Below are 14,350 nucleotides of genomic sequence, written 5' to 3'. Positions count from 1 at the left end.
TTAACAAATGTTAAGTCGGATTTGGATTGGTGGGTCTTTTTCTGTAAACCTAACGCATTTTTTTCAACAGCCTGAATCAGACTTTTGTTGTTAACCTAACGCATTGGCTTGGAAGTCTATGCAAATTAAAAGTATTCCAATTCAGACTCATCAACGTGTCATGTCTTGCAAACAAACGATTTGGGTTGATGGGTCTTCCACGGATTTGCATTAATTGGTCATTTGCTTGCAAACAAAGTCACGCTAGAATCTACTATCTGTTTCTGGATTAACTTATTCTAAAAGGACAGAGAAAAGTTAGCACTAGTAAGTCTTTCGCTTAGGAGAATGCCGTCTTTCTGCTCCGAACGAGATGTAAGAATTTGATTGAATTGTACGTCGAATTTGCCCATCATTCAAACTACAAATCAGAAAAGCAACAAAAATTTAACTTTCTGCTTTCACATGCACATAATAATAAAATAGTAGAATTAACGTCAAAAGTCTTACTGCATTATAATAGTAGAACTTTTGGTAAACAGTAGAAAGAATTTACTTTAAGAATGTCACTCAAACCACACCTTGTGAGATATTTCTCCATTATGTTCTCCCATTCTCGTCTTTCTTCAATAGTACTCAATGTATGCAAATTTTTTAATTTTTTAACATTAACAAATTCTCTCTCCATGGCAACTTAAAACAATTTACGTACCTTAACAAAAAAATTTTCCTCCCTGGCTTCAGGTTTGATTAAACTTCACGGTAAACAATCAACAATTTGGTAGAACCTTTTTTTTTTTTTTTTTTTATCATTGCACAACACCAACAATCTTAATAGAATACCTCTTTTTAGACCTTTGTTCATATTCTTTTACTTTGCAATTATTCTTTTTTATTCCGTTCCTATTCTACTTTTTCATAAAAGGGAATTTTAACCCGAATTTCCACCGGTATCATAGAATTACTTGGTACTGAACAAAAAAGGAGAGAGAGGGATTCGAACCCTCGATAATTCTTTGTTCAAAACTATACCAGTTTTCAAGACTGAAGCTATCAACCATTCAGCCATCTCTCTGAGGGTCGCTTTTCCCTAATTCCAATCAATGATGGAATACTCCAAAACCAACCTTGTGGTCCAATTCTTCAATATATGATTACTCTATCACAACCTCTATACCTTTCTATAACACATGCTCCTCTACCACAAATTCTGCACACCCTTCAGACACTACAAATACCCCAACATCAAACTCTTGAATCTAGGGCTTTAATACCATTTGTTAGCACAAAAAATCACCCAATGGAAGTAATCTTGCAAACAATAATATAAGAAAAGCACAGGAGGAAACAAAATATTCTATTTCAATTCACTAATTTCCCTCAACTACAAACTTAGAACTCAAAGTCCTTAAATAGAGAAACATAACCACAAATCCTATTCTTATTATAATACCAAAACATGACTCAAACGTATTTCCTAAATTAACTTTGACACCAATTCTAATCTAGTTAACAAATAAAAAATATAATTCTAAAGCAACAAAACTTCTAAAAAGACTTGGTTTAATTTTTTTTGTCAACAGTTTTCTAGTTTACAGCAAAAAGGTTGTAAGAATTACGTCAACTGTTTTAATTAGATATAACTCAACTTAGAGACCCTATTCCCATGTCTTCTCAGCTTTTAAAATATGCTTCTCATAAATTTCTCTAATATGGAGAACAGGAGCAAGCATGTTAAGTCTTCCTCCAATGCGTCATGGAAGACCTGAAGGAAGCCATGTCAAAGACTCTGCAAGAAATTTAAGTCAAGTAATTTTGCCACTATTCGTTTAGTCAAGTCTTCCAAGTTAATATTCCATCCACAAATTTTCCCATGTTGAGGGGTAAATTACTAAATTGGGTTTGGAGCATGGTGTCATATCTTTCAAAATTAGGTGATGGATAAGAATTTTTGGTCATTGCAAGCAGAAGAGTGAATTCGTATACTAATTGGTTGAAAGTTGAAACTCAAGCTCTATAAAAGACTCATTTTCGCCATTCTAAATTTTATCAAACAAACCCAAATGGAGAAGCAAAATTGGCTTTGTATAATATCAGTTCACCTTCTCATACTGCATATTGCAATTGCATCCTCTTTTTCGGTGCATCATTTCTGCCACTATGATGAAGCTCTTGCATTACTTCAGTTTAAGGAGCAATTCAAGATTAGCGCATCCAATGAATTTTCTTCCGACTGTAGTTACTTTGGTCAGCATCCTTATCCAAAGATCACATCTTGGAACGAGAGTACAGATTGCTGCACCTGGGATGGAGTCACATGCCATGAGATCACTGGTCATATAATTCAATTAGACCTCAGCTGCAGCCAAATTGAAGGAGTCATCAGTCCTAATAGTAGCCTCTTCGGCCTTTCTCAACTCCAGAAACTAAACTTGGCATACAATGATTTCCAGCAATCGCGAATTTTGCGCGAGTTCAGTGGATTAACACACCTGACACACCTCAACCTCTCAACTTCAAATTTCAACGGCCAAATTGCAGCAGAAATAGCTCACTTGTCAAAGTTAGTTTTGCTTGATTTCTCTCTACATCCCCCAAGCTCCGCAATTTTAAGACTTCAAAAACATGATTTTCAAATGCTTCTACGAAATTTAACCAAGATAAGTGTGCTTTGTCTGTCTGCTGTACACATAGCATCTGAGGTTCCATTAAATTTTTCTTCATCCTTAACATATCTAGATCTTAGCAGTACAGGAATGCATGGTAAGCTCCCAGATCATGTTTTTGAGATACCGAACATGCAGGCTCTTGTGTTAGGTAGCAATGAGAACCTCACCGGTATTTTACCTAAGTTCAACTCCAGCATATCTTCTTTGGAAGTCTTGGATCTCAGTTTTACCAACTTGTTTGGTGAACTTCCTGTTTCAATCGGCAGCTTGAAATCCTTAAACTCCTTGATATTATTTGGCTGTCAATTCTCTGGTTCTTTACCCGAATCCATTGGCAACCTTTCAAAACTCACTGACTTGATACTGGGTTCCAACAAATTTGTGGGACAAATCCCAAGGAGTATTTCAAATTTTGTGTCGTTGAAGACATTAGACCTTTCAGGCAATGGATTTCAAGGTCCAATTCCAGATTCTTTCAACAATCTCCAAAAACTAACCTCTCTATCACTTTCTTATAACAGTCTAGTTGGTCCATTGCCACCTTCAGTTGTCAACCTTACAGCGCTGGTAGACGTAGACATCAGATTTACTTTGCTATCTGGTCCACTTCCTGCGAATGCATCTGGGCTCCAAGAACTCATAAGTTTACAGATAACCCATAATTTGCTCAATGGCACACTTCCACCATGGTTGTTTCACCTTCCAGCAGTGATTTTCTTAGATCTTGCGTTTAATCATTTCACTGGACAATTGCCAGATTTCACAGGAAATTCTTCATTGACTTTTGTCTTTTTGGATCATAATAAATTACAAGGTTCAATTCCCAAGTCAATATCTACACTTAGGAACCTAATATGGCTTGACCTTTCATCAAACAATTTAAGTGGCATTGTTGATTTGATTATGTTCTTGAATATGAAAAACCTTGTTTACCTTTATCTTTCCTCCAATAGATTAGTATGTAGGATCGACAAAGATGTCTCACTTCTTAACCTTGGACAGTTGGGATTATCATCTTGTGGGTTAAAAGAATTTCCAGGTTTCATTCAAAACTCAAAGAGTTTGTCATATTTAGACCTCTCCAGCAACAACATTCGTCAAATTCCCAGTTGGTTGACTTCCATGGCTTGGGATTCACTAACTTACCTAAATCTGTCTTATAATGATATATCTACTCCTTTCATACCACCTTGGAAGAGTATTACTGTATTGGATGTTCGATCAAATCAGCTTCAAGGTCCGCTGCCAATTTCAATATGCAATTTAGAAGTCCTCTTCTTTCTTGACATGTCTGAAAACAAATTCAGCGGTGAAATTCCACTTTGTTTCGGAAACTTCAGTAGCGGACTGGCTGTGCTCAATCTGAAAAATAATCGCCTTCAAGGAAGCATTGGGATGATCTTTGCACCGAAAAATGGTTTGAGATATCTTGGATTGCAGGGCAACCTTTTTGAAGGGCAGTTGCCAAGATCTTTGGTGAAGTGTGAAAAACTGGAAGTCTTTGATGTAGGGAATAACAGAATAAATGACACATTCCCTACGTGGGTGGAAAATCTCAAGGAGCTCAAAGTTTTGGTTCTGAAATCGAATCGATTCTTTGGAACCATAGACAATAATTTCAAAACAAAAAGCCCATTCAAGAAGTTGCAAATTATGGATCTATCCAACAACGAGTTCACCGGTGTTGTACCTATCAGGCTTCTAACAAGCTTGAGAGCAATGATGAATTCAGACAGAACTGAATCAAGGGCAATGTACCTGGACGCTGGCTATATCTTTTATGACAATGATTACAGATATTCGTTAAGCATATCTTTGAAAGGGCTATCAATGGAATTGCCCCAAATCATAACAACTCTCACAGCCATTGATTTATCAAGCAACAGATTCAGTGGAGAGATTGACAACGTCATCAGTGACCTGGTCGACCTCAAAGTTCTGAACTTATCCAATAACAGATTCTCTGGCCATATTCCCTCCTCCTTTGGGAATTTGAGTTCCCTTGAATCATTGGACATCTCTTGCAATCAAATTGATGGAGAGATCCCACAGCAACTTACAATGATGACCTCGCTTGAATTCTTAAACCTCTCACAGAATCATCTTGTGGGACGCATTCCTCAAGGTAACCAATTCAATACATTTTCCAATGATTCATACAAGGGGAACGTGGGACTGTGTGGACTCCCACTAACAAAGAAGTGCAGCGAATCTGATTTTGAGGTGCCACCACCACGTCCTATAGATCAAGAAGAAGAGCAATCAGATTTCTTCAGTGGATTTACATGGAAACCGGTGATTATAGGATATGGTTTTGGAGTTGTCCTTGGACTCGCTTTGGGATGGCTAATGTTTGCAACAGGAAAGCCACAATGGGTGGTAAAGTTTGTTGAAGACGCGAGGTATCAACGGAGAAAACAGAAAACTCGTTAAAGATCCAATCCAACTACAGTAATGGAGCAAAGCCTTTCTGTATGTGCGTATCAGGTAATGCACAATCCGCATCTGGCCATAATTTTATTTAACTAGAATAATAGTACTCACTTGGAGCTAGTAAAAGGGTTTAATTTGGTCCGATCATCTAATTAATTCTGCATGTCTCTTTCATTTTGAAAATAATTTAATCTCAAAACTGTTTAAGTTATTTGTTTCATCAAAATATTGGTAAAAGGATGTGAAACAATCATCTAGATTTTTGAAGATGTTGAGGAACGCACGTAAAGTTATCAAGAAATATAACATATATTAGTACTAACGTTGATGAAAAAAATAGAAAATTCATCTTGAATCGACAATGGATAAACCTTATTTTCTTTTTTTTTTCTTATTTCCTTTTGCGAAATTTAATCGCTTCTCATTTATTCTTTTTGTTTTTAAACTCTTTCTTGTCTTTTCTTATTTCCCCATCTCTATGAAACAAACACAATGATACTAGAAATAGGGAATGCATATTGTAAAAGTACTCAATAAGCTAAACTGTTGAAGTTATTTTGAGGTCAATTTGATTAAATGCCATTAAGCAAGTTCACATACATTTTTAGATATGACTATACACTTTCCTAAGGAAAAGAAGTAGAATTTCCACGCTAGCTGATATTTGTTGACAATGTCAGGCCATTATGTGTCTTTTTAAGGTTTTTTTTTAAGCATCTTTTCAAATTTTAATAAAGGAAATAAATACGAGTAATTCATATGAACCCTATGGCTTTCAAAAGTATTTAAAATCCATGAAGATTTGGCCATTTCTCATGAAATGGATGGTGACATAGGGAATTTGGATGGTGTAGTTGCCATTGGAGTAAAAGGAAAGAGAATTTTCCTGAAGTCCCTTTTGATAGAGAATTGCTCTAGCAGATGTACTATTTGAAGTCCATGAATATGCATAATCCACAGCTCTTTCACGAAATGGGGAAAATTTTGAATATTGGCTTACTCGAGATCTTAAAGCCGTGCTGGTTTCTTGCAGGAATGGCTCAGGATAAAGGAGAATTGGAGCTAGCTTGCTGTTGAATGGGGCATAGAGTTTTAAGTGTGTTGGTAGTATACAGTATAATATCGTTTTTCCTTTTGTGTTCGATTTGTTGGCTTTATAGTTGATTGATGTACTTAGAAGTGGTCTACCTCCTCCGTGTGTAAACACTCTGTTCTTATCAATAAAAGCACGCCAACTTGCTCTCTTTTTTCTGTCTCTCTCTCTCTCTCTCTCCTTTTTATTAATACAAGACGCCACTTTTAAATTTTAAAATATCTGTCGAACCACTTGGGATCCTCGGTGACATATTTTCTATGCCAATCCAATGCCACTTATAATATTGTGTCAAGTGTCCTGTTATTATTTACATTTGTGTTAAACAAAACCAAGTTGAATTATTAGAAAATTAAAATGTAAATAATAACAGGACACTTTGCACAATATTATAGGTGATATTGGATTAGCATAGAAAACATGTCACCGAAAATCCCAAGTGTGATCGAACATACTTGAAATTTTATGTAAAGTGAAATTTTAATAAAACGTAGTCTCCACAATGTTATTAGTTAAAATTTCAATATTACCCTTACTAGGTATTGAATATAACAGGGTTGGCCGCTTTTGTATAAAATCATATGAGGATTAGATGGATTAAGTGAACATCGTCATTTTAGTACACTAACTTATGTGCGAAACCACAGTGGATAAATAATAATTTGATCCTTTTTCTTTTCTTTTTCTTTTTATATTTTCCAGTAGGGTAGGGGGTTGGGGATGGGTAGTTGAACACTTCACTTCATTTTCTCCCTTTCATATTCTAGGGATCAGAGTGGGACAGATTTTATACTTTAAAAATTGAAGTATCCCACTTTGAAACACAAGAATCCAAGTGAGAATTTAAGTATAATAGAAAAGTGTAAAGTATAATAAACCCAACAAATATTTCTCCACACCTTGTGAGATATTTCTCCATTATGTTCTCCCATTCTCGTCTTTCTTCAATAGTACTCAATGTATGCAAATTTTTTAATTTTTTAACATTAACAAATTCTCTCTCCATGGCAACTTAAAACAATTTACGTACCTTAACAAAAAAATTTTCCTCCCTGGCTTCAGGTTTGATTAAACTTCACGGTAAACAATCAACAATTTGGTAGAACCTTTTTTTTTTTTTTTTTTTATCATTGCACAACACCAACAATCTTAATAGAATACCTCTTTTTAGACCTTTGTTCATATTCTTTTACTTTGCAATTATTCTTTTTTATTCCGTTCCTATTCTACTTTTTCATAAAAGGGAATTTTAACCCGAATTTCCACCGGTATCATAGAATTACTTGGTACTGAACAAAAAAGGAGAGAGAGGGATTCGAACCCTCGATAATTCTTTGTTCAAAACTATACCAGTTTTCAAGACTGAAGCTATCAACCATTCAGCCATCTCTCTGAGGGTCGCTTTTCCCTAATTCCAATCAATGATGGAATACTCCAAAACCAACCTTGTGGTCCAATTCTTCAATATATGATTACTCTATCACAACCTCTATACCTTTCTATAACACATGCTCCTCTACCACAAATTCTGCACACCCTTCAGACACTACAAATACCCCAACATCAAACTCTTGAATCTAGGGCTTTAATACCATTTGTTAGCACAAAAAATCACCCAATGGAAGTAATCTTGCAAACAATAATATAAGAAAAGCACAGGAGGAAACAAAATATTCTATTTCAATTCACTAATTTCCCTCAACTACAAACTTAGAACTCAAAGTCCTTAAATAGAGAAACATAACCACAAATCCTATTCTTATTATAATACCAAAACATGACTCAAACGTATTTCCTAAATTAACTTTGACACCAATTCTAATCTAGTTAACAAATAAAAAATATAATTCTAAAGCAACAAAACTTCTAAAAAGACTTGGTTTAATTTTTTTTGTCAACAGTTTTCTAGTTTACAGCAAAAAGGTTGTAAGAATTACGTCAACTGTTTTAATTAGATATAACTCAACTTAGAGACCCTATTCCCATGTCTTCTCAGCTTTTAAAATATGCTTCTCATAAATTTCTCTAATATGGAGAACAGGAGCAAGCATGTTAAGTCTTCCTCCAATGCGTCATGGAAGACCTGAAGGAAGCCATGTCAAAGACTCTGCAAGAAATTTAAGTCAAGTAATTTTGCCACTATTCGTTTAGTCAAGTCTTCCAAGTTAATATTCCATCCACAAATTTTCCCATGTTGAGGGGTAAATTACTAAATTGGGTTTGGAGCATGGTGTCATATCTTTCAAAATTAGGTGATGGATAAGAATTTTTGGTCATTGCAAGCAGAAGAGTGAATTCGTATACTAATTGGTTGAAAGTTGAAACTCAAGCTCTATAAAAGACTCATTTTCGCCATTCTAAATTTTATCAAACAAACCCAAATGGAGAAGCAAAATTGGCTTTGTATAATATCAGTTCACCTTCTCATACTGCATATTGCAATTGCATCCTCTTTTTCGGTGCATCATTTCTGCCACTATGATGAAGCTCTTGCATTACTTCAGTTTAAGGAGCAATTCAAGATTAGCGCATCCAATGAATTTTCTTCCGACTGTAGTTACTTTGGTCAGCATCCTTATCCAAAGATCACATCTTGGAACGAGAGTACAGATTGCTGCACCTGGGATGGAGTCACATGCCATGAGATCACTGGTCATATAATTCAATTAGACCTCAGCTGCAGCCAAATTGAAGGAGTCATCAGTCCTAATAGTAGCCTCTTCGGCCTTTCTCAACTCCAGAAACTAAACTTGGCATACAATGATTTCCAGCAATCGCGAATTTTGCGCGAGTTCAGTGGATTAACACACCTGACACACCTCAACCTCTCAACTTCAAATTTCAACGGCCAAATTGCAGCAGAAATAGCTCACTTGTCAAAGTTAGTTTTGCTTGATTTCTCTCTACATCCCCCAAGCTCCGCAATTTTAAGACTTCAAAAACATGATTTTCAAATGCTTCTACGAAATTTAACCAAGATAAGTGTGCTTTGTCTGTCTGCTGTACACATAGCATCTGAGGTTCCATTAAATTTTTCTTCATCCTTAACATATCTAGATCTTAGCAGTACAGGAATGCATGGTAAGCTCCCAGATCATGTTTTTGAGATACCGAACATGCAGGCTCTTGTGTTAGGTAGCAATGAGAACCTCACCGGTATTTTACCTAAGTTCAACTCCAGCATATCTTCTTTGGAAGTCTTGGATCTCAGTTTTACCAACTTGTTTGGTGAACTTCCTGTTTCAATCGGCAGCTTGAAATCCTTAAACTCCTTGATATTATTTGGCTGTCAATTCTCTGGTTCTTTACCCGAATCCATTGGCAACCTTTCAAAACTCACTGACTTGATACTGGGTTCCAACAAATTTGTGGGACAAATCCCAAGGAGTATTTCAAATTTTGTGTCGTTGAAGACATTAGACCTTTCAGGCAATGGATTTCAAGGTCCAATTCCAGATTCTTTCAACAATCTCCAAAAACTAACCTCTCTATCACTTTCTTATAACAGTCTAGTTGGTCCATTGCCACCTTCAGTTGTCAACCTTACAGCGCTGGTAGACGTAGACATCAGATTTACTTTGCTATCTGGTCCACTTCCTGCGAATGCATCTGGGCTCCAAGAACTCATAAGTTTACAGATAACCCATAATTTGCTCAATGGCACACTTCCACCATGGTTGTTTCACCTTCCAGCAGTGATTTTCTTAGATCTTGCGTTTAATCATTTCACTGGACAATTGCCAGATTTCACAGGAAATTCTTCATTGACTTTTGTCTTTTTGGATCATAATAAATTACAAGGTTCAATTCCCAAGTCAATATCTACACTTAGGAACCTAATATGGCTTGACCTTTCATCAAACAATTTAAGTGGCATTGTTGATTTGATTATGTTCTTGAATATGAAAAACCTTGTTTACCTTTATCTTTCCTCCAATAGATTAGTATGTAGGATCGACAAAGATGTCTCACTTCTTAACCTTGGACAGTTGGGATTATCATCTTGTGGGTTAAAAGAATTTCCAGGTTTCATTCAAAACTCAAAGAGTTTGTCATATTTAGACCTCTCCAGCAACAACATTCGTCAAATTCCCAGTTGGTTGACTTCCATGGCTTGGGATTCACTAACTTACCTAAATCTGTCTTATAATGATATATCTACTCCTTTCATACCACCTTGGAAGAGTATTACTGTATTGGATGTTCGATCAAATCAGCTTCAAGGTCCGCTGCCAATTTCAATATGCAATTTAGAAGTCCTCTTCTTTCTTGACATGTCTGAAAACAAATTCAGCGGTGAAATTCCACTTTGTTTCGGAAACTTCAGTAGCGGACTGGCTGTGCTCAATCTGAAAAATAATCGCCTTCAAGGAAGCATTGGGATGATCTTTGCACCGAAAAATGGTTTGAGATATCTTGGATTGCAGGGCAACCTTTTTGAAGGGCAGTTGCCAAGATCTTTGGTGAAGTGTGAAAAACTGGAAGTCTTTGATGTAGGGAATAACAGAATAAATGACACATTCCCTACGTGGGTGGAAAATCTCAAGGAGCTCAAAGTTTTGGTTCTGAAATCGAATCGATTCTTTGGAACCATAGACAATAATTTCAAAACAAAAAGCCCATTCAAGAAGTTGCAAATTATGGATCTATCCAACAACGAGTTCACCGGTGTTGTACCTATCAGGCTTCTAACAAGCTTGAGAGCAATGATGAATTCAGACAGAACTGAATCAAGGGCAATGTACCTGGACGCTGGCTATATCTTTTATGACAATGATTACAGATATTCGTTAAGCATATCTTTGAAAGGGCTATCAATGGAATTGCCCCAAATCATAACAACTCTCACAGCCATTGATTTATCAAGCAACAGATTCAGTGGAGAGATTGACAACGTCATCAGTGACCTGGTCGACCTCAAAGTTCTGAACTTATCCAATAACAGATTCTCTGGCCATATTCCCTCCTCCTTTGGGAATTTGAGTTCCCTTGAATCATTGGACATCTCTTGCAATCAAATTGATGGAGAGATCCCACAGCAACTTACAATGATGACCTCGCTTGAATTCTTAAACCTCTCACAGAATCATCTTGTGGGACGCATTCCTCAAGGTAACCAATTCAATACATTTTCCAATGATTCATACAAGGGGAACGTGGGACTGTGTGGACTCCCACTAACAAAGAAGTGCAGCGAATCTGATTTTGAGGTGCCACCACCACGTCCTATAGATCAAGAAGAAGAGCAATCAGATTTCTTCAGTGGATTTACATGGAAACCGGTGATTATAGGATATGGTTTTGGAGTTGTCCTTGGACTCGCTTTGGGATGGCTAATGTTTGCAACAGGAAAGCCACAATGGGTGGTAAAGTTTGTTGAAGACGCGAGGTATCAACGGAGAAAACAGAAAACTCGTTAAAGATCCAATCCAACTACAGTAATGGAGCAAAGCCTTTCTGTATGTGCGTATCAGGTAATGCACAATCCGCATCTGGCCATAATTTTATTTAACTAGAATAATAGTACTCACTTGGAGCTAGTAAAAGGGTTTAATTTGGTCCGATCATCTAATTAATTCTGCATGTCTCTTTCATTTTGAAAATAATTTAATCTCAAAACTGTTTAAGTTATTTGTTTCATCAAAATATTGGTAAAAGGATGTGAAACAATCATCTAGATTTTTGAAGATGTTGAGGAACGCACGTAAAGTTATCAAGAAATATAACATATATTAGTACTAACGTTGATGAAAAAAATAGAAAATTCATCTTGAATCGACAATGGATAAACCTTATTTTCTTTTTTTTTTCTTATTTCCTTTTGCGAAATTTAATCGCTTCTCATTTATTCTTTTTGTTTTTAAACTCTTTCTTGTCTTTTCTTATTTCCCCATCTCTATGAAACAAACACAATGATACTAGAAATAGGGAATGCATATTGTAAAAGTACTCAATAAGCTAAACTGTTGAAGTTATTTTGAGGTCAATTTGATTAAATGCCATTAAGCAAGTTCACATACATTTTTAGATATGACTATACACTTTCCTAAGGAAAAGAAGTAGAATTTCCACGCTAGCTGATATTTGTTGACAATGTCAGGCCATTATGTGTCTTTTTAAGGTTTTTTTTTAAGCATCTTTTCAAATTTTAATAAAGGAAATAAATACGAGTAATTCATATGAACCCTATGGCTTTCAAAAGTATTTAAAATCCATGAAGATTTGGCCATTTCTCATGAAATGGATGGTGACATAGGGAATTTGGATGGTGTAGTTGCCATTGGAGTAAAAGGAAAGAGAATTTTCCTGAAGTCCCTTTTGATAGAGAATTGCTCTAGCAGATGTACTATTTGAAGTCCATGAATATGCATAATCCACAGCTCTTTCACGAAATGGGGAAAATTTTGAATATTGGCTTACTCGAGATCTTAAAGCCGTGCTGGTTTCTTGCAGGAATGGCTCAGGATAAAGGAGAATTGGAGCTAGCTTGCTGTTGAATGGGGCATAGAGTTTTAAGTGTGTTGGTAGTATACAGTATAATATCGTTTTTCCTTTTGTGTTCGATTTGTTGGCTTTATAGTTGATTGATGTACTTAGAAGTGGTCTACCTCCTCCGTGTGTAAACACTCTGTTCTTATCAATAAAAGCACGCCAACTTGCTCTCTTTTTTCTGTCTCTCTCTCTCTCTCTCTCCTTTTTATTAATACAAGACGCCACTTTTAAATTTTAAAATATCTGTCGAACCACTTGGGATCCTCGGTGACATATTTTCTATGCCAATCCAATGCCACTTATAATATTGTGTCAAGTGTCCTGTTATTATTTACATTTGTGTTAAACAAAACCAAGTTGAATTATTAGAAAATTAAAATGTAAATAATAACAGGACACTTTGCACAATATTATAGGTGATATTGGATTAGCATAGAAAACATGTCACCGAAAATCCCAAGTGTGATCGAACATACTTGAAATTTTATGTAAAGTGAAATTTTAATAAAACGTAGTCTCCACAATGTTATTAGTTAAAATTTCAATATTACCCTTACTAGGTATTGAATATAACAGGGTTGGCCGCTTTTGTATAAAATCATATGAGGATTAGATGGATTAAGTGAACATCGTCATTTTAGTACACTAACTTATGTGCGAAACCACAGTGGATAAATAATAATTTGATCCTTTTTCTTTTCTTTTTCTTTTTATATTTTCCAGTAGGGTAGGGGGTTGGGGATGGGTAGTTGAACACTTCACTTCATTTTCTCCCTTTCATATTCTAGGGATCAGAGTGGGACAGATTTTATACTTTAAAAATTGAAGTATCCCACTTTGAAACACAAGAATCCAAGTGAGAATTTAAGTATAATAGAAAAGTGTAAAGTATAATAAACCCAACAAATATATGAAAATAACTTCAGCGTCATGCAGACCTCTCATGAGCAGGGGATATAAGTAACTTTATTCTTCTTTTTTTTTGGGATTTAAGGAGAAACTCTAAGCTTTATAATGAAAAAGAGAAAACAGGAGGATTTGAGAGTCAAACCAAGAATAATCTACTTACCAACTAAATTGCGCCCTGTCCCAAAACAAATAACTTTCATGAAAAAGGAAATCCTGCTCTTGAATCAATGCGACTTCTCTTTGTTAACGTGAAGAATAAAAGTACAAGCAGGTTACTACACGAATTGCATGCAAACTCAGTTTTAACCAGTTGAAGGCAGTACTATGACTGAACATCATTAAGTGATAAGTGAATATTTTACATGTGTTTCATATGATTACATGTAAGCTTTTCGTGTTTTTAGGTGTTCATAGCCACGTCTAAGCCCTTTTTGGTGTAAAATTGCTTCAAGTGTTACTTAGTGAGCCAAACGTGCAAAATAAGTGGATTAATGCATAAATATGTGATATTTTGTAGGTTATTGGAGCATGAAACACTCACTTAAGTTGAAGAAGATGCAATGTGTACTTTGGAGGATAGCACATAAGTGAGACCAGAAGAGAAAGTTGCACGACAAAGGAAGGAAATTGAAACTGGAAATAGGGGAGTTGGATCCGACCTTGGATTGGAGTAGAAAACCAAGGATCCAACCTCGGATAAAACTTCTGTAATCAGAGGCTGTATCCGAGGCCATGATCCAAGCTTGGATCCCTTCGACAAAGGCCTCAGACCTTG

At 35.9% G+C, this 14,350-nt stretch overlaps 2 protein-coding genes across 2 annotated transcripts; both read left to right on the top strand.

Annotated features, from left to right (window-relative positions):
• Positions 1 to 2,042: 2,042 nt before the first annotated feature.
• LOC140013582 (receptor-like protein 6) lies at positions 2,043 to 6,325 on the top strand. The gene is made up of 2 exons (XM_072062922.1): positions 2,043 to 5,135; positions 6,115 to 6,325. The coding sequence occupies exon 1, from the start codon at positions 2,043 to 2,045 to the stop codon at positions 5,079 to 5,081; it is 3,039 nt and encodes a 1,012-aa protein (XP_071919023.1). The 3' UTR covers positions 5,082 to 5,135; positions 6,115 to 6,325.
• Positions 6,326 to 8,555: 2,230 nt separating this feature from the next.
• LOC140013581 (receptor-like protein 6) lies at positions 8,556 to 12,838 on the top strand. Its single transcript, XM_072062921.1, has 2 exons — positions 8,556 to 11,648; positions 12,628 to 12,838. Exon 1 carries the CDS (start codon positions 8,556 to 8,558, stop codon positions 11,592 to 11,594), a length of 3,039 nt encoding a protein of 1,012 aa, XP_071919022.1. The 3' UTR covers positions 11,595 to 11,648; positions 12,628 to 12,838.
• Positions 12,839 to 14,350: the final 1,512 nt, after the last annotated feature.

Source organism: Coffea arabica, chromosome 8c (assembly GCF_036785885.1).
Source record: "Coffea arabica cultivar ET-39 chromosome 8c, Coffea Arabica ET-39 HiFi, whole genome shotgun sequence".
Taxonomy (NCBI): domain Eukaryota; kingdom Viridiplantae; phylum Streptophyta; class Magnoliopsida; order Gentianales; family Rubiaceae; genus Coffea; species Coffea arabica.
This window is presented reverse-complemented; position numbering and strand designations above follow the sequence as displayed.

Excerpts from the sequence above, each read along its gene's own strand:
- LOC140013582 (XM_072062922.1), top strand. The coding sequence starts at position 2,043 with ATGGAGAAGCAAAATTGGCTTTGTATAATATCAGTTCACCTTCTCATA.
- LOC140013581 (XM_072062921.1), top strand. The coding sequence starts at position 8,556 with ATGGAGAAGCAAAATTGGCTTTGTATAATATCAGTTCACCTTCTCATA.